Source organism: Vipera berus (assembly GCF_964194415.1).
Source record: "Vipera berus genome assembly, chromosome: Z".
NCBI lineage: Eukaryota > Metazoa > Chordata > Lepidosauria > Squamata > Viperidae > Vipera > Vipera berus.
Window position 1 is genome coordinate 34,038,145 of NC_138205.1, and position 22,605 is coordinate 34,060,749.

General features: G+C 40.9%; 1 protein-coding gene across 1 annotated transcript; it reads left to right on the forward strand.

Moving 5' to 3' along the window:
- Positions 1-14,821: 14,821 nt before the first annotated feature.
- On the forward strand, positions 14,822-22,605 carry GIP (gastric inhibitory polypeptide; the record flags this gene model as incomplete). The annotated part of the gene is made up of 4 exons (XM_081344609.1): positions 14,822-14,895; positions 16,850-16,969; positions 19,026-19,160; positions 22,536-22,605. The coding sequence occupies 4 exons, from the start codon at positions 14,822-14,824 to the stop codon at positions 22,543-22,545; spliced, it is 339 nt and encodes a 112-aa protein (XP_081200735.1). The 3' UTR covers positions 22,546-22,605.

The window sequence follows — 22,605 nt, forward strand, 5'->3', positions numbered from 1 at the left end:
CTTTCACTGAGCCCTGACAGCCCTGCAGCTCCAGCCGTCTCTCACTCAGGCTTGTGCAGTGCTACCACCGGTTCAGCCCCTCCCCCGCTACCACTTTTCTAGGATGGTCGTGGTACCTGTACCACTGGTTGAAAAGCCCTGCTGTAAAGGACTGCATCTAGATATATGGATTGACAAAAGAGATTCAAGAAACTGCTTTTGATTTTAACAGATCTACTGCACATTAATACAGTCATTGCCAAAATTGTTGGCACCCCAGAAATATTTCCAGAAAATCAAGTATTTCTCACAGAAAAGTATTGCAGGAACACGTTTTGCTATACACAGGTTTATTCCCTTTGTGTGTATTGGAACACAACAAAAAAGGGAGGGAAAAAAGCAAATTGGACATAATGTCAAACAAAACTCCAAAAATGGGCTGGACAAAATTATTGGCACCCTTAACTTAATATTTGGTTGCACACCCTTTGCAAAAAATAACTGAAATCAGTCGCTTTCTATAACCATCAATAAGCTTCTTACACCTCTCACCCGGAATTTTGGACCATTCTTCCTTTGCAAACTGCTCCAGGTCTCTCTTATTGGAAGGGCACCTTTTCCCAACAGCAATTTTAAGATCTTTCCACAGGTGTTCAATGGGATTCAGATCTGGACTCATTGCTGGCCACTTCAGAACTCTCCAGCGCTTTCTTGCCATCCATTTCTGGGTGCTTTGTGACGTATGTTTGGGGTCATTGTCCTGCTGGAAGACCCAAGATCTCGGATGCAAACCCAGCTTTCTGACACTGGGCTCTACAGTGCGACCCAAAATCCTTTGGTAATCCTCAGATTTCATGATGCCTTGCACACATTCAAGGCACCCAGTGCCAGAGACAGCAAAACAACCCCAAAACATCATTGAACCTCCACCATATTTCACTGTAGGTACTGTGTTCTTTTCTTTGTAGGCCTCATTTCATTTTCGGTAAACAGTAGAATGATGTGCTTTACCAAAAAGCTCTATCTTGGTCTCATCTGTCCACAAGATGTTTTCCCAGAAGGATTTTGGCTTACTCAAGTACATTTTGGCAAACTGTAATCTTGCTTTTTTATGTCTCTGTGTCAGCAGTGGGGTCCTCCTGGGTCTCCTGCCATAGCGTTTCATTTCATTAAATGTCGACAGATAGTTCGCGCTGACACTGATGCTCCCTGAGCCTGCAGGACAGCTTGCATTCCTTTGGAACTTGTTTGGGGCTGCTTATCCACCCTCTGGACTATCCTGCGTTGCAACCTTTCATCAATTTTTCTCTTCTGTCCACGACCAGGGAGATTAGCTACAGTGCCATGGGTTGCAAACTTCTTGATAATGTTGCGCACTGTGGACAAAGGCAAATCTAGATCTCTGGAGATGGACTTGTAACTTTGAGATTGTTGATATTTGTCCACAATTTTGGTTCTCAAGTCCTCAGACAGTTCTCTTCTCCTCTTTCTGTTGTCCATGCTTCGTGTGGCACACACAGACACACAATGCAAAGACTAAGTGAACTTCTCTCCTTTTTATCTGCTTTCAGGTGTGTTTTTTATATTGCCCACACCTGTTACTTGCCCCAGGTGAGTTTACAGGAGCATCACATGCTTGAAACGATCTTGTTTACCCACAATTTTGAAAGGGTGCCAATAATTTTGTCCAGTCCATTTTTGGAGTTTTGTTTGACATTATGTCCAATTTGCTTTTTTTCCTCCCTTTTTTGTGGTGTTCCAATACACACGAAGGGAATAAACCTGTGTATAGCAAAACATGTGTTCCTGCAATAGTTTTCTGTGAGAAATACTTGATTTTCTGGAAAAATTTCTGGGGCGCCAACAATTTCAGCCATGACTGTACATCTGGAAAAACACACTTTTTGAGGGGAAGAAGCAACCAAAAGTAGCCCAATGAGAACAGATTATGTTCCGTGATCACAGAATACTAACACTTTTAGAAATGAAAAACAAAACTGATTAGGTCAGTAGTGCAATTTAATGAAGGAGCACTTGGCTGGATGAATTGAGCATTGTAAAAGAACATACTACAATATTGTGTTTCAGCACACTATTACTTTGTTAATGTTATTTTTATGGTAATTGTTTTAAAATGTTTCAAGTAAATTTAAGTTGCACTTCAACGTGGATGTGGATGTGTGTCATAAAAATCAGATTTATTTATTTATTTATTTATTTATTTATTTATTTATTTATTTATTTATTTATTTATTTATTTATTTATTTAATTTGTATACCGCCCTTCTCCCGAAGGACTCAGGGCGGTGAACAGGGCAATACATAATAAAAACAAGATACAAAAATTAAAAATTATTAAAAAGTAATTAAACAGCGATGCCCGTAATAAATTAGTACAGATTAAAAGTTAAGACCAATTTATAAAACCCAACCCCATCCCATCAGGTCAGGCCGGCTTGTTCAAAAAGGTGGGTTTTAAGATCGCGCCGGAAGGAGCGGAGATCAGGCGCCATCCGGAGCTCGACCGGAAGATGGTTCCATAAATCTGGTGCGCCCACAGAGAACGCCCTCCCCCTGGGGGCCACCAGTCAGCATTCTTTGACCGGTGGCACCCTGAGGAGGCCCTCTCTGTGGGAGCGTACTGAGCGTACTCAGATTTTTTAAAAATTTCCATTCTCTATTATTCTTTTTTGAAATGAAGCTTTATATTTTGCATTTCTTCTTTCTGCCATAATTTGCACTACAGTCACTGGCAAGAAGTAGTTCTTCCAAACACTGTTTTTTTGTTTTTCTTTAAAGTCCCTTTTGAGAGGAGAATAATGCATCTGGTTGAAAGCAGAAACAAATTTCTCAGTTTTTATTTTATAGTTTTTCTGCCTCTAAATTGTTTAAACAAATAAATACATTATTTTCTGATACAAAAAAGCTGAGCAGGCCATTCATCACACTCCTAACTCCTGGACTAATGTATAATGTAAGTGGCTACTTTAGGTTAAAAACAACCAAACAGCTCTCTATGTTTGTGAGTGAGCAAAAAACAAAAAAAAATTAATTATACTTAAGCTGCTTAACATCTTGCCTAGTGTAATAAAATTTCTTAGTAGCACCACTAGATAGTGCTACAGCTAATAACCCTATATTCTTGGGTATCTGTCCATCTTGGACTTCACAAAGATATTGTTTCTCACATTGGAATAGAAATGAGAATCCTGCAAGATATACAAAGAATTAGTACAAATACAATGAGGGGATTCTAATAGTGGCTTTTTATACTGTACAATCAGATTATCATGTCATCTTCTTCAAAACATAAGCCAAGTGTATGGTGTTTACTATGCCTTAATTCATTCTGTAGAGTGTGATCTTGAATTTCTACTTCATCATACTACTCCGAGCTATACAAAAGGCAAAGGAGGGAGGCAGGGACCTATGGAGAATGGCTGAGAGCAGAAAATATTCCATAGGCTTAATGGAGTCAGAGAAGCTAAAACTCTACTCACCCTACCTCATCCTAAAATAGGAATATTGAATTGAAAATAGCCAACTGGCCCCCTCTGGTGGCATTGGCAGATTAACAGCCTGCCCCTTGCAATTTTGAGAGTGTTGGAAGAAAAGTCTTCATTATGGTTCATCCAAGCTGGGAATAAACTACAAACTTCTTCCCAAACCAGTTGCCATGTTTATTCCCAGCTTGTGAACTAAGGCTTGTGACCAAAGTCAAAAATAACAACAACGACAACAAAACTTTGTTCAACATGTAAAAAACAAGAAAAAAGTTAAAGAAATGATTGTGGCAAGACTGCGACAAGCAACAGGAAGAAAGTAGAACTATTTAACTCATATTTTTTTTGCATTGTCTTTACACAAAGGGAAAGAAAAAAACAGTCCAACCTATAAAAAACAGTACCATAAAAAAATAAATTAGGAATACAAGTTAAGATAGACAAGAAAATGGCAAGTGAGAACCTATCCAGCCTAGACAAGTTCAAATTACCAGGACCAGATGGATTACACCCCAAGGTTCTCAAGGAACTGGCAGATATGATCTCAGAACCACTGAAGTATATTTTCTTTAAAAAATCCTGGAGCACTAGGGAGCTACCAGAGGACTGGAAAAGAGCTGATGTAGTTCCCATCTTTAAAAAAAAGAAAGAAAGAGAAGAAGAAGAAAAATAGATTCAGGAAACTACAGACCTATCAGCCTTACCTCAGTACCTGGGAAGATTCTGGAAAAGATAATCAAACAACAAATCAGTGAACACCTAGAGGCAAACAAAGTCATCACTAAAAGCCAACATGGGTTTGTCAAAAACAGATCATGCTAGACAAATCTTATTGCATTCTTTGACCAAATGACAAAATTAGTGGAGCAGAGGAATGCTGTGGCATTTGATAAAGTTGATATAGGGTTTCCTGCCTGAAGAGGGGTTGGACTACATGACCTCCAAGGTACCTTCCAACTTTATTATTATTATATGCAAGAGTGAAACTTTTCCAGCAGATGAACTTAAAACATTCCCTCCTGTTAACTTTGGGCTCTTCTTAAGAGTACAGAGAGAGAGAGAAAGGGAGAAGAAAAACAAACAAACAAACACATTTTTCTTCACTCTGTTTCTTCGCCAGACAAACAGAGTGAGGGTATTTCCTTTTGGTGGCTTATTAAAAGCAGAATTTCTAGCAGAAATTTAAAATTCTTTTCTCTTTGGATTAGAGGCAGTTAACAGTCACATTTATTTGCACACAAAGACTTCGACACACATATACACACAAAGACAAGAGAACATAAAAGGAAACAGAAGTCTTAGTTTTACACATCCTAGTCATTCCCACCATTATCTCAAATTAGGGAAGGCACATCTTAAACATACCACGTTGTTGCATAGAAAGAAAGAGAGAAAGAAAGAGAATCACTATTTCTTATTTTCCCTTTAAGTACCTTTATTTAGCCTCTCACAGACAACTATGGCTCGGTTACACTACTCCAGCAAGGATTTATTCGCTCTCAGGGGTACCCCACCCTTCCTGGGAGCGACCCGCCTGTTTTTTTATTCCTCCTCTTGATGACAGGCCCAACTATTGGGACCCCGAGAGATGGCTGGGCAGGGACAGGAGCCTCCTTTCCAAATTTAACAAGAGGCCCCTGGTGTGCTTTTTGGCTAAATGTTTTGTGGGGTTAGGGAGGGGGGTGGGTTTACAGGTTCGGTTGGAAACTAGGGGGGTTCCACCAACCGTTTCTCAGACCAGGTCAGGGACTGATCGCGCCGTGGTGGGGGTTGGGCTGGAAGCCTACGGGGCCCCAGAGCGGGGTGTGGGACTGCCTATTCCCACGGCGGTAGGGAATGGCCGCAGGTGCATGAACAGAGGGCCACATCAATATCCGGGAGTGCGTCCCCGCTGTCTTCAAGCGGTGATGCGCTCCAACCCTCTGATTTCAGCCCGTGGCACCGGGAGCGAGGATGAGCAGCCATCAGAGCTCAGGCTCGTGTATTTTAATGCCAGGTCCGTAATGAATAAAGCACCTCTCATTTGTGAGCTGATTGAGGAGGAGCATGCAGACCTGGCTTGCATTACGGAGACCTGGTTGGGCCCAGATGGTGGGGTCCCCCTGGTTGATCTTAGCCCATCAGGCTTCTGGGTGCTGCACCAGCCTCGGGCTCAGGGTAGGGGCAGTGGAGTGGCAGTTGTTGTGAGGGAGACCTTATGTCCGCGGGAGGCCACCATAGTCCAGATAGTCGGGTGTGAGTCCCTCCTCCTGAGATGTGGCCCTAGAGCTCAATTGGGCTTGCTGCTGGTGTACGTTTCGCCTAGTCGCGTAGCAGCAGCCCTGCCTGAGCTTCTCGATATCCTCTCAGGGTTGGTGGTTGAGTTCCCCAAACTTATAGTTTTGGGTGACTTCAACCTACCATCCCTGGGGGGATCATCTGAGTTAGCTCGGGAGTTCATGGCTTCCATGACGGCCATGGACCTGATGCAGGTTATTCAGGGCCCAACTCATGGGGGGGTCACACGCTCGATCTGGTTTTTTTATCCGGACGGTGGTTAGATGACCTCGGGGGGGTTCCCCAATTATTACACCCGTCATGGACCGATCATCATCTCCTGCGGTTGGTCTTCCGTTTTGCCACTCCCTGTCGTGGGGTTGCTGAGCCAATAAGATGGTTCCGTCCTAGGCGCCTGATGGACCCTGAGCGTTTCCAAACGGCGCTTGGGCCCCCACCTGCCTCCTTTGCTCACAGCTCGGTCGATGCCCTAGTGGAAGCCTGGGAAAGGGCAGCCACAGAGGCACTCGACCAAGTTGTACCCATGCGGCCCTTGACCCGGCGCAGATCCCAATGGGCGCCATGGTTCTCCATGGAGCTCCGGGAGATGAAGCGTCGGAGACGGGGCCTAGAGAGCTGTTGGAGATCCAGCCGATCCGAATCCGACCGGTTACGACTAAGGTCGTTTACGAGAACTTATCTCGCGGCGATGAGGGTGGCAAGGCCTAACTACTTTTCCACCTCATCGCATCCGCAGATAATCGCCCGGCCGCCCTGTTTAGGATAACTCGCTCTCTCCTTAACCAGGAGGTGAGGGAGGAACCCTTGCAGGGTCGAGCCGAGGAGTTTAGTCAATTTCTGTTGGACAAAATCGCTCGGATCCGGACCGGTCTGGACTGGGCAGAGTCTGACGATGAGGATACGGGCAGCCTTGTCGATTTAATCTGGGAAGAGTTCGACCCTGTGACTCTTGAAGAAGTGGACAAGATCATGGGGAAGCTGAGCTCCACCATGTGTTTGCTGGACCCGTGTCCCTCCTGGCTGACTTATGCAGCCCGGGATGGGACACGAGGCTGGCTCCAGGCAGTGATTACTGCCTCTTTGAGGGAGGGTAGTTTTCCCGCCACCTTGAAGGAGGCAGTGGTGAGACCCCTCCTCAAGAAGCCTGCCTTGGACCCAGCAATATTAAACAACTATTGTCCGGTCTCCAACCTTCGCTTTTCGGCGAAGGTTGTTGAGAGCGTGGTGGCGCAGCAGCTCCCTTTGTTCTTGGATGAAGCTGATTATCTAGACCCGTACCAATCGGGTTTCAGGCCCGGGTACAGCACGGAGACGGCATTGGTCGCGCTGGTGAATGATCTCTGGCGGGCTCAGGACAGGGGTTGTTCCTCTGTCCTAGTCCTTTTAGACCTCTCAGCGGCTTTTGATACCATCGACCATGGTATCCTGCTGCGACGTCTCAGGGGGTTAGGGGTGGGAGGCACAGTTCTTCAGTGGTTCTCCTCTTACCTTCTGGGACGCTCGCAGTCGGTGTTGGCAGGGGGGCAGAGATCGACCTTGAGACCTCTCATTTGTGGAGTTCCTCAGGGATCGGTTCTCTCGCCTCTCCTGTTCAACATCTATATGAAGCCGCTGGGTGAGATCATTCGTGGTTTCGGAGTTGGGTATCATCAATATGCTGATGATACACAGCTTTTTATGTCGACCCCGAACCACCCCAGTGATGCCCTCGACGTGATGTCCCGTTGCCTGGAGGCGGTCCGGGTCTGGATGGGGAGGAACAGGCTTCGACTCAACCCTGACAAGACTGAGTGGCTGTTCGTGCCGGCATCCCGGGAAATTCCGATTATTCCATCTCTGGCCATGGGGAGTGAGCTATTACCCCCCGTAGATAGGGCGCGCAACTTGGGGGTCCTTCTAGATTCACAGCTCTCCTTAGAAGAGCATATTGGAGCTGTGACTAGGGGGGCCTTTGCCCAGGTTCGCCTGGTGCGCCAGTTGCGACCCTATCTAGACCGGGATGCCTTGCGCACAGTCACTCATGCGCTCGTGACCTCTCGTCTAGACTACTGTAATGCTCTCTACATGGGGCTGCCCTTGAAGTCCACTCGGAGGCTCCAACTGGTGCAGAATGCAGCCGCGCGAGTTGTGCTGGGAGTTTCCCGATATTCCCATGTTTCACCTTTGCTCCGCGAGCTGCATTGGCTGCCAGTTGTTCTCCGGGTGAAATTCAAGGTGTTAGTAATGACTTACAAAGCCCTACATGGCATGGGTCCGGATTACCTGCAGCAACACCTGCGGCCGGCGTCATCTTCCCTCCGTCCAGTGCGCTCCCACAGAGAGGGCCTCCTCAGGGTGCCTCCGATCAAAGAATGTCGATTGGTGGCCCCCAGGGGGAGAGCATTCTCTGTGGGCGCGCCAGACCTATGGAACCGCTTGCCGGTTGAGCTCCGGACGGCCCCCGACCTTCGCTCCTTCCGGCGCGATCTAAAAACATATCTATTTGAGCAGTCTGACCTGGTCTGATGGGTTAGGGTTGGGGTTTTAATATATTTTAATTACTGTTTTACTGTTTTAACTTGGGGCACTTATTTAATTCGTTTTTAACTTTTATATTCTGTTTGTATTTATTGCCCTGTACACCGCCCTGAGTCCTTCGGGAGAAGGGCGGTATAAAAATGTAATAAATAAATAAATAAAATAAATAAAATTGGTTTCCCAGCAAAGCCCTGAGCAAAGCCCATTTCTTACATATTTCTCTTGCTCTTCATCTCAAGCAAATCTCCTAGGGGAGTCTTAATTGTCACCTTTGAACTGCCGCTTCCCATGTTCCCTCTCAGATGTAGGGCTCACTTTGGCCCAGTCAGGTACAAAAGGGAAAAAACGTCCGGTTATTGGACAAAAAAAGCGTCCCGGGAGACTTCGTTTCCCTGACAAAGTATGCCCCCCCTTTCCTGGGAACTACCTGTCAATGGTTTTTGGACTCTTCGTTAGTCCGGGAGGACCTGCACCTTTTTGAAAGGCGATTACTGATGCCTCCTCTTCTGTCACAGTTTTCAGACCCCTTGTGTGTCTGGGAGGACCTGCACTTGCCTAAGTGATGAGTATTGACCCCTCCTCTTCTGCTACCAGTTTTCAGACTCCTCGTGAGTCTGGGAGGACCTGCACTTTTTGAAAAGCGATGAGTACGAGCACCTTCTTTTCCTGCCCCCTACGCAGTGAATACTGGCATCTTCTGAACTAGGCTTTGCTTACAGGATCTTAACAGCTGGTTGCCCAAATCCAATTCTCTCATTCACTCATTCCATTCCATTTTCACACAGCCTCTCCCTTTTCCCTAACAAAAGGTCCTGCGCTCTGGCCAAAACCCCCATACTTTCCAGGGTCTGCATCTTGAACAGATCCTTTGTGTCTAGGAAAGGCCAGAGGGAGCAAAATCCAACTGTGATTGGGAAAAAGGTCTTCTCACTCACACACACAGAAACATACACACATTTCTTTTACCCCCCTGGGCTTTAAAGTTAAAATTTAGAGGTACTCACCTTCACCTTCTTTCCAAAGCAGCCTTTGAGCTCAAACGCCAAACTCCCTTTACTACCCTGGCTCCACATGGGCAGGGCCTGGGAAACCCATCCACATACACAAAGAGGTCTGCTGCCGGCAAGATGGGGCTTACCAGTCTTAGTCTATTGGAGAGGTTAGCTTGGAGTCCCATCAGGGTTGCCAAATTTTGGAAGAAAAGTCTTCATTATGATTCATCTAAGCTGGGAATAAACATGGCAACTGCTTTGGGAAGAAGGTTGTAGTTTACTGGAGAGGAAAGCCAGACAGAAAGATGGTTCCAGCAGAAAAGAAGGGCTAACCACATGTAAGGAGTAGGTTTTTATACCCTCTGGATCCTTTTGTTTAGAGTTGCTTCCTGTTCCTGTTTGAAGCTATTTCCTCTGTCATGAACTTTGGACCTGAGTCTGAGTGTGCTCTTCTGGCATTCTGATGGTGATGGGTTGATTCTATTATATCCAAAGGACATGTCCTGCTTCCCTGGGTCTGGGGTATGTAGATTTAAGGTGTCTTTGTCTTCTTAATGTTCTAGCTCCAACCTTCCTGATGGTTCACATTTGCATATCAATAGAACTGGTTTTTCTGCTTGGGGAAAGGAGACCTGGGACTATTAAGAAATCTGAGCAGGCGTTCCTGGTTCTTCAATATCTTTTAGGAAATATATTTTTCTGCCCTTTTAATATTTCCTTCTCTGGGGAGCTGACTTCCCACAAGAGGAAAGGGAGGGAGGGAGGGAGAGAAAAAAACGACCTTACTATTTGGCAGATGAAAACTCCAATACTGAATCTGATTGCCTACACTCTGCAAGAAGAAGAATCAATTAAATGAATCAGAGAAAGATTTAATATCAGAGAGGAGCACTACTCAACAGTTATTTTAATGGGAAAAAGCAGCTCAAGTTGCAGTGGTGAACACATTTTAATGTGTAAGTATTAATTTGGTGAAAGAGGCCATTTATTATCCATGATATAACTACATGTCCCATTCCAGCAATTACCTGCTAGATTATAAATTGAATCCATCTATGAATACCCATAATTTGGTTACACCTTGCAGTCATAACCAATGCAGTCATACAATTTCATCCTACACTTTGGATCAGAAATGGGATGGAGCAAGATTTTGCATACTCTTCTATTTTGTCATTCAAGTGAAGAAAACATGGAGCGCAACAACCAAAAATGGGGCTAAGCTTTTTTTTATCTTGATGTATTGGTTTTCTATTTGCAAGGTCAGCTTTCTAGCCAGAGCTTTTTGGAAGCAGATAATTCAGATGTTAGTTGTAAGCATAAATATTCTAGCTTTAATAGAGAAATTAAGTCTGTTCTGTATTTGTGGACATATATGAATATTTAGATCTCTAAGAATGCAGTCATATGTATATATTTTCTCATGATATTGTCACTGCAATGCAGGGTTCAAAGTATCCTTGTCTCAGTAAAAGTACAGAAAGTTCTCACTTAATGATCATGACTGGGACTAGCCACTTCATTATTAAGCAATGTAGTCATTAAATGAAACATCACCTCACTGCATCAGACTTATGACATCAATTTCACTGCAGTCATTAAGTGAATCACCACTGTCATTAAGCATGACATTACATGATCCCAACTTACAACTTATTGCCAGTTTCCCTAAGGACTTTGCTTCTCAAGAGTGGCATAAGAATGTCACAACTGAAGACTATGTGACTGCAGGACACTAAAACTGCCATAAATGTGTGCTGGTTGCCAAGTGCCTGAATTTTGATCTCATGATCACATTGTAAGTTTGAGGACAGACTTCAATTGACTTTTTTAGTGCTATTGTAAGCTTGAACCATTGCTGAAGACGCACTTGGTAAGTGAAGATTTATGTGTATAGCTTTTCCCCCTATTCCCAAGCAAATAAAGCATTTTAGGATAATCAGCTTGTTCAACATTTTGCTCCACCAAAGGCACAATTAGAAGGAACAGCAATGACTATAAAATGGTGTGAAAACCAAACGTTTCACAGTTGCCAGCATGGTGGTTCTTCTTCCAAGTACTATATATAAAATGTGTGATATGATGTTTTCAGAGCAATGTTGCCTTTTCCAAAGTAAATTCCTCCTGCTGCTCCAACAGGCTAATAGGAAGTAAGGGGAAGCAATTGCTTCTAACAGCAGGTCTGTGATATTACTAGATATTTATTTCATGCTATTTACTCTCCATTTCATAGAAGCACTTAATGAAAGAGAAACAAATGTGCAAGTAGCACTTTGTGGAAACATGATATGGTATCTAGTTTGCCTTAGAGCACAAGGGCTGGATGCACAGGCTATAAAACCATTCAGCTAAATAGTTTCCACTAATTGATTACCAATTCTGCTTATAATGCTTAGATTGACTATTTGGACTGTTTTATATGTGGCATCACTTCAATATTATTCCAGATCCACACTTTTTGCTGTACCAGGTGACCATCTATCTTTTGCAGTTTTCTGTACACAGTAACAAGGATCATTACAGAGAATGGCTCTGTTTTTAAAATCATCCTCTATTTCAAGGAGCGTAACCTTTTTTTGTCAGATGCTGCTATCAGATTTCTCTTGGTAGATGTCTCAGAATGCCAAAGCTGCACTAAAGCCATTACAAAATAATTTCAGCAACTGCTGTGTGTTAAATGCAAGCCCTAGTTATACAAAAATCTAGGTTCAAATTCTTGTGCCTGTTTCTGCTGTCTGTGTGGTGGAAGATAGAATCCTTTTTTTGTGTGAGAAAGGGTTGGTTTCCATTTAATACGGAGAAAACAGCCAGATAAGAAACAGCATAGCCCACAGTTAGATAGCGGATGGAGCAAGAAGCCAGAAGAGACCCTCCCCCAATTTGTCAGGCTACAGAAGAGACAGATGAAATTGTATTTTGATACCATATTTGCAAAATTGATGTTGGCCTTGTAGGGTAAACCACATAGGAATCACAATTGGATGAACTAATTCTACTTTATTGTAAAGCTACATTCACAGAAACCTGAAAACCTGAAAGTATAATACCTATGCTACTTACTGCCAAACTTGCCTTTTGAAATAGGCCTCCCTCTGCTGCTGCTTACTTCTTCTCTTTCTTCCACCTCTTTGCTGTTGTCTGTTCACATGAGGAAGCAAGGAATGTAAATGTAAAGGGAAAATTGACATTTAAAAATAAGGGGGAAGGTAGTAATTTGATTATAGGGACGCGGTGGCTCAGTGGGTTAGGACGCTGAGCTTGTCGATCAGAAGGTCGGCAGTTTGGCGGGTCAAATCCTGAGTGCTGCGTAACAGAGTGAGCGCCTGTTACCCGTCCCAGCTTCTGCCAACCTAGCAGTTCGAAAGCACATAAAAATGCAAGTAGAAAAATAGGGACCTCTACGGTGGGAAGGTGACAGCGTTCTGTGCGCCTTTGGCGTCTAGTCATGCCGGCCACATGACCACGGAGACGACCTCGGACAAGCGCTGGCTCTTCGGCTTTGAAACGGAGATGAGCACCGGCCCCTAGAGTCGGAAATGACTACCTAGTAATTTGATTGATAGAAAATTAATATAAAATACAGGCTTATTATTTTCTGTGAAACTACTGTATCTTATCTTCTATAAAATAAAATGGGAAGAGCTATCATTAGGGATTCACAGTTTTCCAACTTTGTATCCATCCATAACAAATATTGAAAACATGGTTCCAACAGACTGCTAGATATCCTACTTGTATTCCCTGCCACTGGGTCAACGGCGGAACCATCTGTCATTTTGTCAGTGTCTGGAAAGACAGCAGACTAAAATCAAAGAAGAAATGCAGCCCAAATGCAGGATTGCCTCAGCGAGGACAAAGTATACTAGCATGGTCCCTTAGGTTCTGTTAATTAACTGAGGAGTGGTTCTTGGGAAATCTGGATGCTTAATGGCTTTAATTATAGAAAATGCACCGGATCTTCATTTTAGCAACACAGCACAAGTTTAATTGCAGGAATACAAACATAATTTAAAAGGGCATTTTCATGCTCCAAAGGTCAGTGAACCTAAAAGTAGCTGGCCTAAATTGCTTTTAATCTAGTTTGATTAGGTGCAGAGCTTCCTGTGTTGTTCCTAAGGAAATGGTTTGTTTTGTCATGCCCTTGGGTATATAAGGAATCCTTGTTGCTGGATGCCAGATCCTCTCATGAAAAGCAGTTTGACCAGGTAGGTTCTCAGATTTCATTCAGCTGTCAGAGGACCAGATTCTACACTAACAAATGTGCTGTTGCTTAATGACCCTTTGGAAAATAGAAGAAGAAAGAGATTTGAAATAGAGAGATGGCAGTGATGGTGAAGGTGATGGAGGTGGGCTACTTAATTGTTATCCAGATTTATATTGCTCCTCTTCAAGTCCTCCTTTCCCGATGGCTTCTCCATGACATTCAGGTTTTTTTTAAAAAAAAAAACAAACCTAAAGCAAATTTTCTTTCCTTAAATTGAATTAACACTTGGCTAAGCAAAAAATGTGCAGCAGAATTTCTGGCAGGAGTTAAACAGTCTTTTCACAGAGTAAATACATCCTAGATAATGGTGCCTTTATATAGGAATTTAGCTTAGTGGACCTTAGTCTCATTCTGTAGAATGAGCAGATGGGTTCTGAAGGACAGAGGGGGTGGTTGACTCTCATTTAAAACAAACAAAATAATCATCCCTAATGGAATGATTACACAATGAGAACAACAATCCACAGCCATTTCATAACTAATGTTCATGGGACAGCACTGTATCCCACAATTTTACTATCTTTTCCTTCGTTGGAAAGTATCTTCCTCCCAAATGTTTGAGTGAAGTGGTTTACAAAAGTGCTGAAGTTTTTGATACAATACTGATGTGAGCAGTTTCTACCTCCACAGAATGAGATAGTCTTAATTTACTCCTACACACACACACACACACACACACACACACCAAATCCATCACTTATGGAGCAAAACAGCACCACATAAATGCTTTAAGGTGGTGTGTGTGGGAATATACAGTAGCTTGCCATGTAGAAAGATGACAAACTGCTGATAAACATGTATGGCTGTAACTACTGATGAGGACAATGCTAATCCACAGGGCAAGGGACAAGATGGCATCTACCTTCCCATTCTACACATAAGACAAAACTATTCGTGCTGGAATATTATTTTTAATGTGGGCAAGGGAGTAGAGTCTTTCACTTCGTCTGAAATTCATCACTGGATGGGGTGGAGTTCAGCTGCCAAATTCTCCGTTGGCTGAGATTTATAGAAGTTAAAATTAGCACAGCAGGAAGGCACCAGGTTACAGAAGACTGGTTAGTACAGTTAGAAAGTCAGGAAAAATAGCATCTGTGGCACCTGCCTCATTCTGTCTACTATTGCATTTAGGTGCAAATGTACAAGGTTGCATTACAATTCTGTACACAACTTCTGAAAAATTATATGTTGGAGAATTCATAGTAGAAGTAATTCTTTCAAGTTCTAGTTCAGAAGAATTTCTTTTTCTGTTTCCTATGCTTTTAAATTGCAGAGCTCCAGTTGTGAACATGGTAGCCTTCAAGGTTGTCTCTCTCCTTCTGATCTCTCTCAGTTTTGTGCTGATGGAAGAAAATGGCATCAGGTAAATATACAAATAGGGATGCTTTGATCATTCATTTTTTGTCACTTTCATTAGGAAGTTACCTCTGCATCAATACTGAGCAATCAAACTGGATTTCATTTTTCTACCCGTATAGTAATGCTACTCTTGGTTAATCAAATGTATTTCTATATTACATGTGTGAAATATGTTTTAAAATGGCTATGTTCACCCAACATATTTAACCAGGGCACTTAAAGATATAGCAGCTCCATCTGCATTTATATATTACTAAATATAACCTCAACGGCACTACATCCACATGGAGAGAAGTAACCAGTGGGGTACCACAAGGTTCCCTCTTAGGCCCAGTACTCTTCAATATCTTCATAAATGACTTATATGAAGGGAATTGAAGGGGAACTCATCAAATTTGCAGATGACACCAAACTGGCAGCAGTAGCCAACACCCCAGAAGAAAAAACTCAGGATCCAAAAAGATCTTGACCAACTTGAACAATGGGCCCTGTCCAACAAAATAAGTTTCAATGTGGAGAAAAGCAAAGTTTTACATTTATGCAGGAAAAATCAAAGGTACAAGTACAGACTGGGCGAGACCTGGCTTAAAAACAGTAACTGTGAGAGGGACCTTGTAGTCCTAGTGGATGATCACTTAACCATGAATCAACAGTATGCAGCAGCTGCCAAAAAAGCTAATACAATCCTGGGTTGTATAAACAGAGGCATAGAATCAAGATCATGCGAGATATTAGTACCGCTTTATAAAACCCTAGTAAGACCACACCTGGAATACTGCAGCCAGTTTTGGTCACCAAATTTACCGGCTGAACTACGGATGGCCCCCGACCTTCGCTCCTTCCGGCGTGATCTAAAAACTTATCTATTCGAACAAGCCGGCCTGGCCTGATGGGTTTGGGGCTTTAACATTATTTTAACTAACTTACCACATTGGGCACAATCATTTAACTTTAAATCTTGTATCCTGTATTCTTATTTTTATTGCCCTGTACACCGCCCTGAGTCCTTCGGGAGAAGGGCGGTATATAAATCAAATAAATAAATAAATAATAAATAAATAAATCACAAAAAAGATGTTGAAAGTTTGGAAACTCTTGTTTAAAGATTTTTAAGAGGAGACTAGACAGTCTGAGATGGTATAGGTTCTGTTAACTTTTAAGGTCCCTTCCAGCTCTATTCTATTCTATTCTATTCTATTCTATTCTATTCTATTCTATTCTATTCTATTCTATTCTATTCTATTCTATTCTATTCTATTCTATTCTATTCTATTCTATTCTATTCTATTCTAATTATCACCTTCAACTGTGCAAAATGGTGTATCACAGGATAACAATTTTTCAGCCAAACTAGGCTAACTCATAGAATGCATTCAAAATTTGTACCCATGATCCCTATGAGATAGAAATTTGGCAAAATGGTGGCCACTTCATTGCTGTCACTCTGCCACATGTTACCTGAAGTTTCACTAGACTGGTCCTGTCTTAGCTCTCTAGGGGCTGGGTAGATCGGTAGATCGGTCCCTTCATTGGCTGCCAAGAGCTTGAAAGTTTGCTCCTATACATTTCAGATAAATGCTCGTCCAATTTCTTCTTAAAACCTCCACTGATGAAGTCTCAGATCTTAAAGCTGAATTCAGATGGTCTTCTAAATGATCATTTGAAGTTTTTTTAATGGCTTTCCCTTTTTGTACTTCCCCTGCATCCATTCCTAATGTGACAAACCATGTTGAATCAATAAATTGTTAGAAGATTTATCTCCCTAAATTGAAAAGAGGAACTGATTTCTCACAGTACATACTTGATTAGGTTCAGTCACTGTGCTCAGCATAAAGTTTTAGCTTGTCATGCAGGGCAAACCCAATAAAATAGCTTTTGTTCAAGAAACCATAGTTATCCAGACCATATCTTGTTGCAATATGCAAACTTGACCTATGTGTCTTCCTATGTATTCTTAGGGAAAATCTAAGGCGGTATTCTGAGGGTACTTTGGCAAGTGATTACAGTCAAACTTTGGACAACATGCTGAAGAAGAATTTTGTGGAGTGGCTCTTGAACCATAGAGAGAATAAGAATGAGTAAGTCAATATCACAGATTGTTTTGATTTATCCAGGATAAAGAATATATTAGTTAATCTGTAACTTGAAAAGTTGAGTGCACGTATAAGAAAAGGAAAATCATGTAAGAAGCTCATTATTGTTTTATACTTCATAGCAGTGTTAAAAATGAGCCAGTTGAATACTGTACAATATGCCCAGTAACATTGGAGAAATGAATTTCAGGGGGAAAAGACTAACTTCAGCTAAAATGTATGTTCATGCACAACTTGGTGCTGCAACTTATGTAATTCTCCCTCCATTGTGATAATTGACGTCTCCGTATGTCTAAATGCTGGTATGAAAGATTTTTTTAAAAAAATCTGTGATTTGTAAACCAAAAATTAACAAAAGCCTATGGTGTATTTCATGTATACAATATGCTTTTCTTTTGTATAAAATGTTCACTATGATTCAGCAAGACATTTTGAGTAGGAGTAGGCATATAAGATATCTGCAATTTCTCTGGATGGTGTCTATGAATTGACAAAATTAAATCCAATATTCAAATTATAAATATAAATGACCAAAGTCTTGTGCAATCTTATAAAGAATAGGTGAGGTCCTAGGGCTCAAATTATAAACGTTTTAGAAGCTTTGGGCCCCTCTTTAGATTTTGGTCATTCCTCCTGCCCCCATTTTGGCATGAATTATGGTATCCATTGTTTTAGCCTGGAGATAAATAAAATCACTCATGCAGCAAAGCAATTTTAAACTCTAATTAATATAATGAATTAGACTTAATGATATTATAGTGGGGTCTCAAAAGTTAGATGGCCTTGCAATTATCTCTTGATAAATTCCTCAACTTTTTACCCAAGATTCTTATCTAAGTAACACCACTGTCTAAGATCTGTATTGCGTGTGCTCATTTACATTAATTCACTTTATGAGTACACCAAGAAATAATAATAATAATAATAATAATAATAATAATAATAATAATAATAATAATAATAATAATAATAATAATCTACAATTTGGAACAGATCATAATTATTATGAGCTGTTCCAAATTGTACCTCCTGATACAATTAATTGCTAGAAATAATTAACATATAAAGAAAAATGAAATGAATATGTGACCTTGACATTAGCTCAGATCTTCTGGAACTATAAACTGAGTTTCAGTGGTTAGGAAAACTCTTCAAGGTAAACCAACCTCTAGTTATGATTAAGTGCTGTAACTTTGCAAAATATCCTCACCCAATACTATACTGGACATATTTTAAAGGAATAAAGAATTCACACATATTTAGTGTGGCTTCACAGACAGAGTGCCATATAAATGGGCAAAAATTTCTTATGAGGTCATTATGATTCTTAAATGGAATAACCTCTTTGGATGCTATGTGAGCTTTTCAGAAATAAGAGGGAACTTAATATGATAAAATTAGATGGATAGCTATAAAGACAGATAAGTTTTTCAGAACTGAAGTGATATAGCAATGATAAATAAAATACAGCCAATGGATCAAAGGCAGCCCAAAGTTTTAATGGCTCCAAAGACATGGAAATCTGATGAGCAGTATTGGTACAATTTGTTATTGATTTTAACTAAAAATAAAATAAAATATATAGCATAATCCACAAGTATCTTTAACCCATTCCTTAACCTTTAAAGACATTCTTGAACCACAACAATTATATAATAGTTTCACTGTATCCATCCTTGAAGGGACATAATATCATCACCATTATTACTGAAATATTTTGTTGTTTTAATAAAAACTAAAATCTTAACGAAATATTGGCCCAGAGGAAAAAAAAAATCAACTATCTCTGTTCTAGACTGAAAGCAAATAGTGAAAATAATAGAGGATTGGATTAAATGCAGAAAAATGCAAGACTACAGCAGAAAAATCTCTTCAAAATATTCTTACAGCCCTAATGTGGGGATAAAATTAGATGGGAGGAGAAATATGTTTGCTTCCTTTAGTTCTTAGATAAAAATAGGATATAAATTAGTAGATACCTATTGGAATGGCACTCCTTAGAATCCCTAAGTTACAGCTTTTGTACCCCTCTGCACCCCAGAAACAAACTTGAACTACCCAAGAGAGAAACTGGTATCACAATGTCAAATGAAAGGAATCAAGTCAATGAAGCTGGAAGGACTCAGGAAGCAAAGGACTATGTTGGATGGCTTTTGCAAATCATAGGAAAGCAGAGGTGAGAAAAGATAACCACTGAAGATTTTATCACAAGAGAAGTGTTTGCATTCCAGATTAGAAGCAAAACCAGCCTTCTTAATCAACCACATTACCTCCAATTATTTTGGATTACAATTGTTGTCAGCCCCAATCAAACCTACATTAGGAAAGATAAACATTGACTGTGGGAACTCTATGACTGCAATAATGCATTTTAACCACTTCACTACAATGGCTTTGGAAACCATGGTCTACAAACGACAGTGGCTGTGATTACAGAAACAATTCTTTAAGAAAGTACCTCCCAAACTTACTTTGTTTCATCCAGCCTTTGTAGGATATGTGATAATTTTTAACAGATAAGTTTTACTTTTTCTTCTATTTTCTAACTTTCCAGGAAATTCCAAATTAATTTGAGGCTATGGGGAGACATTAAATTCATATTAAAATTTTCCTGGTTTCTCCTGTTCCACCCCGAGATTTCAAACAGCTAATGTTCAGGGACAGGAAGGAAGCATCTGCCTTTTGGAGTATTAAAGGTGGCATTTCTCTCTCGTGTCTCTTCTTGAGTATTCTTCCCCTGTATGGCAAGCAAAGCTAGTTACATCCACGGCATCTGATGGAATAAGTGTTTTAATAAAATTCATTATTACAGTATTCAGAGAAGATGCTATCAGATTCCTCTTGATTTGTTTTTTTAAAACTCAGAACAATTTCCATGAAGAATGAGCTTGGTTCCAGTCTGATCTCTTTTCGATATACTTTCATTTTGAACAACAGTTCCGTTAAGCAAAAGCAAAGGCACGAAAGACTGAAAATAAAATATCATAAAAGTGAAGAGTACAACTCACATTTTTTATATATTTACTGAGACAATTTAGGCATAAACTTCAGTTCTGCTATATACAAAGGGAGTATAATAGTTTTTAATTTAGGCTCTTGAATTGGTTTTTCTTCTGTGATACAGATTAGGTTTGATGGTTGTAACCAATTACAAGTTGGTGTCAACTCTTATGTGTTCTTATTCCACACATCTTCTAAATGCTGTAGACAGAAATAGCTATCAAGTATAACATTTTTATGAAATACCCTAATGGGCTTTGCATACTGAAAGACGCACCACATTCCTAGGTGCTGGCCTAATATTTTTGGTTGCCTGAGCAACTATGAAATTTGGGGTTTTTTTTATCTCAGCTCCATCCATTAATAACTCTTTCTTTTATTTGCTTGTCTTAGTCTCTGAGATTCTATGGTCTTTCTCTTGTAGACTTTCCTTTCCAATGGATTCAGTTGAATGGAAGAACAACCAGAGGCAAGAATTTTTGGTGTGTCTGATTTTTGCTGACCTCTGTAAGCTAGTGTGAGTAAATCAGTCTTTTGTTCCCATCTTCCTTGTTCTGAAGACAGGACCAAATCAACTGTACAGTTGCAAGAAAAAGTATGTGAACCCTTTGGGATTATGTGGAATTTTGCATGAATTGGCCATAAAATGCGCTCTAAATGTCATGTAAGTCACAACAATAGAAAAACACAGTCTGCTTAAAATAATACTACACAAACATTAGCTGTTGTCATGTTTTAATTGAACATAAGATGGAACATTCATAGTGCAGGGTGGAAAAAGTATGTGAACCTTTGGACTTAATAACTGGTTGACCCTCCTTTGGCAGCAATAGCCTCAACCAAACATTTCCTGTAGTTGCAGATCAGACCTGCACAACGATCTGGAGTAATTTTGGACCACTCCTCTTCACAAAACTGTTCCAGTGTAGCAATATTCTTGGGATGTCTGGTGTGAATCGCTCTCTTAAGGTCATGCCACAGCATTTCAATCAGGTTGAGGTCAGGACTCTGACTGGGCCACTCCAGAAGGTGTATTCTGTTCTGTTGAAGCCACTGTTTTGTTGAATTACTTGTATGCTTTGAGTCATTGTCCTGTTGCATCACCTCTGCAGAGCTTCAGTTGGCGGACAGATAGTCGTACGTTTTCCTGCAAAATGTCCTGATAAACTCTGGAATTCATTTCCCCATCAATGACAACAATCCATCCAGACCCTGAGGCAGCAAAGCAGCCCCAAACCATGATGCTCCCTCCACCATGTTTTACAGTGGGGATGAGGTTTTGATGTTGGTGTGCTGTGCCTTTTTTTTCTCCACACATAGTGTTGTGTGTTTTTCCCCAAACAACTCAATTTTGGTTTCATCTGTCCACAGTATATTTTGCCAGTAGTGCTGTGGAACATCCAGGTGCTCTTTTGCAAACTTCAAACGTGCTGCAATATTTTTTGGGGACAACAATGGCTTCCTCCGTGGTGTCCTCCCATGTACTCCATTCTTGTTTAATGTTTTCCTTATTGTAGATGTGTCAACAAAAATGTTAGCATGTGCCAGAGATTTCTGTAGGTCTTTAGCTGACACTCTAGGATTCTTCTTTACTTCATTAAGCATTATGCGCTGTGCTCTTGCAGCCATTTTTACAGGTTGACCACGCCTAGGGAGAGTAGCAACAGTGCTAAACTTTCTCCATTTGTAGACAGTCTGTCCTACCGTGGACACATGAACATCAAGGCTTTTGGAGATACTTTTGTAACCCTTTCCAGCTTCATGCAAGTCAACAATTCTTGATCGTAGGTCTTCTGAGAGCTCTTTTCTGCGAGGCATGGTTCACATCAGACAGTGCTTCTTGAGACCAGTAAACCCAAAACAGGTGTGTGTTTTTAAAGGGCAGGACAGCTATCAGCAACACATCCAATATCATCACACGGATTGGAGTCAAGGTTAGCTCACTCCTGGCTCCAATTAGCTCTTGGAGAAGTCATTAGGGGTTCACATACTTTTTCCACCCTGCACTGTGAATGTTTCTATCTTATGTTCAATTAAAACATGACAACAGCTAATGTTTGTGTAGTATTATTTTAAGCAGACTGTGTTTTTCTATTGTTGTGACTTACATGACGTTTAGAGCGCATTTTATGGCCAATTCATGCAAAACTCCACGTAATCCCAAAGGGTTCACATACTTTTTCTTGTAACTGTACATAAAAGCACATGGTAGTTTTCATGGGTCTTTCATTGAAACACAAAAACATTATCCTGTCTACTGAGAGATCCACAGTCAAGATATATGTGATAGGACCTCTCAGATATTATTCATCGTTGCTGATCAGTAGTCATACATTTTTTGCTTTAAAAGGGGGAAGAGATACTGTTTACTATAATTATTTGCAGAAATGTCATTCAACCAATATTTTGAAACTATTCAAGGTGAAAAAACTTTTTGGGATTTATAACATATGGATAAAAATGGTTGTACTGATCATATACTCTTTTTTCCTCAAATCATCAAGCTATTACCAAACTAGATTTTTTACCATCCTCATTTATAATTTTTCAGGATTCCATAGATTCCTAAAGGAAAAAGCTGGATCTACGTTCCCTTTCTCAACTTGAACTTTCTATTTTGT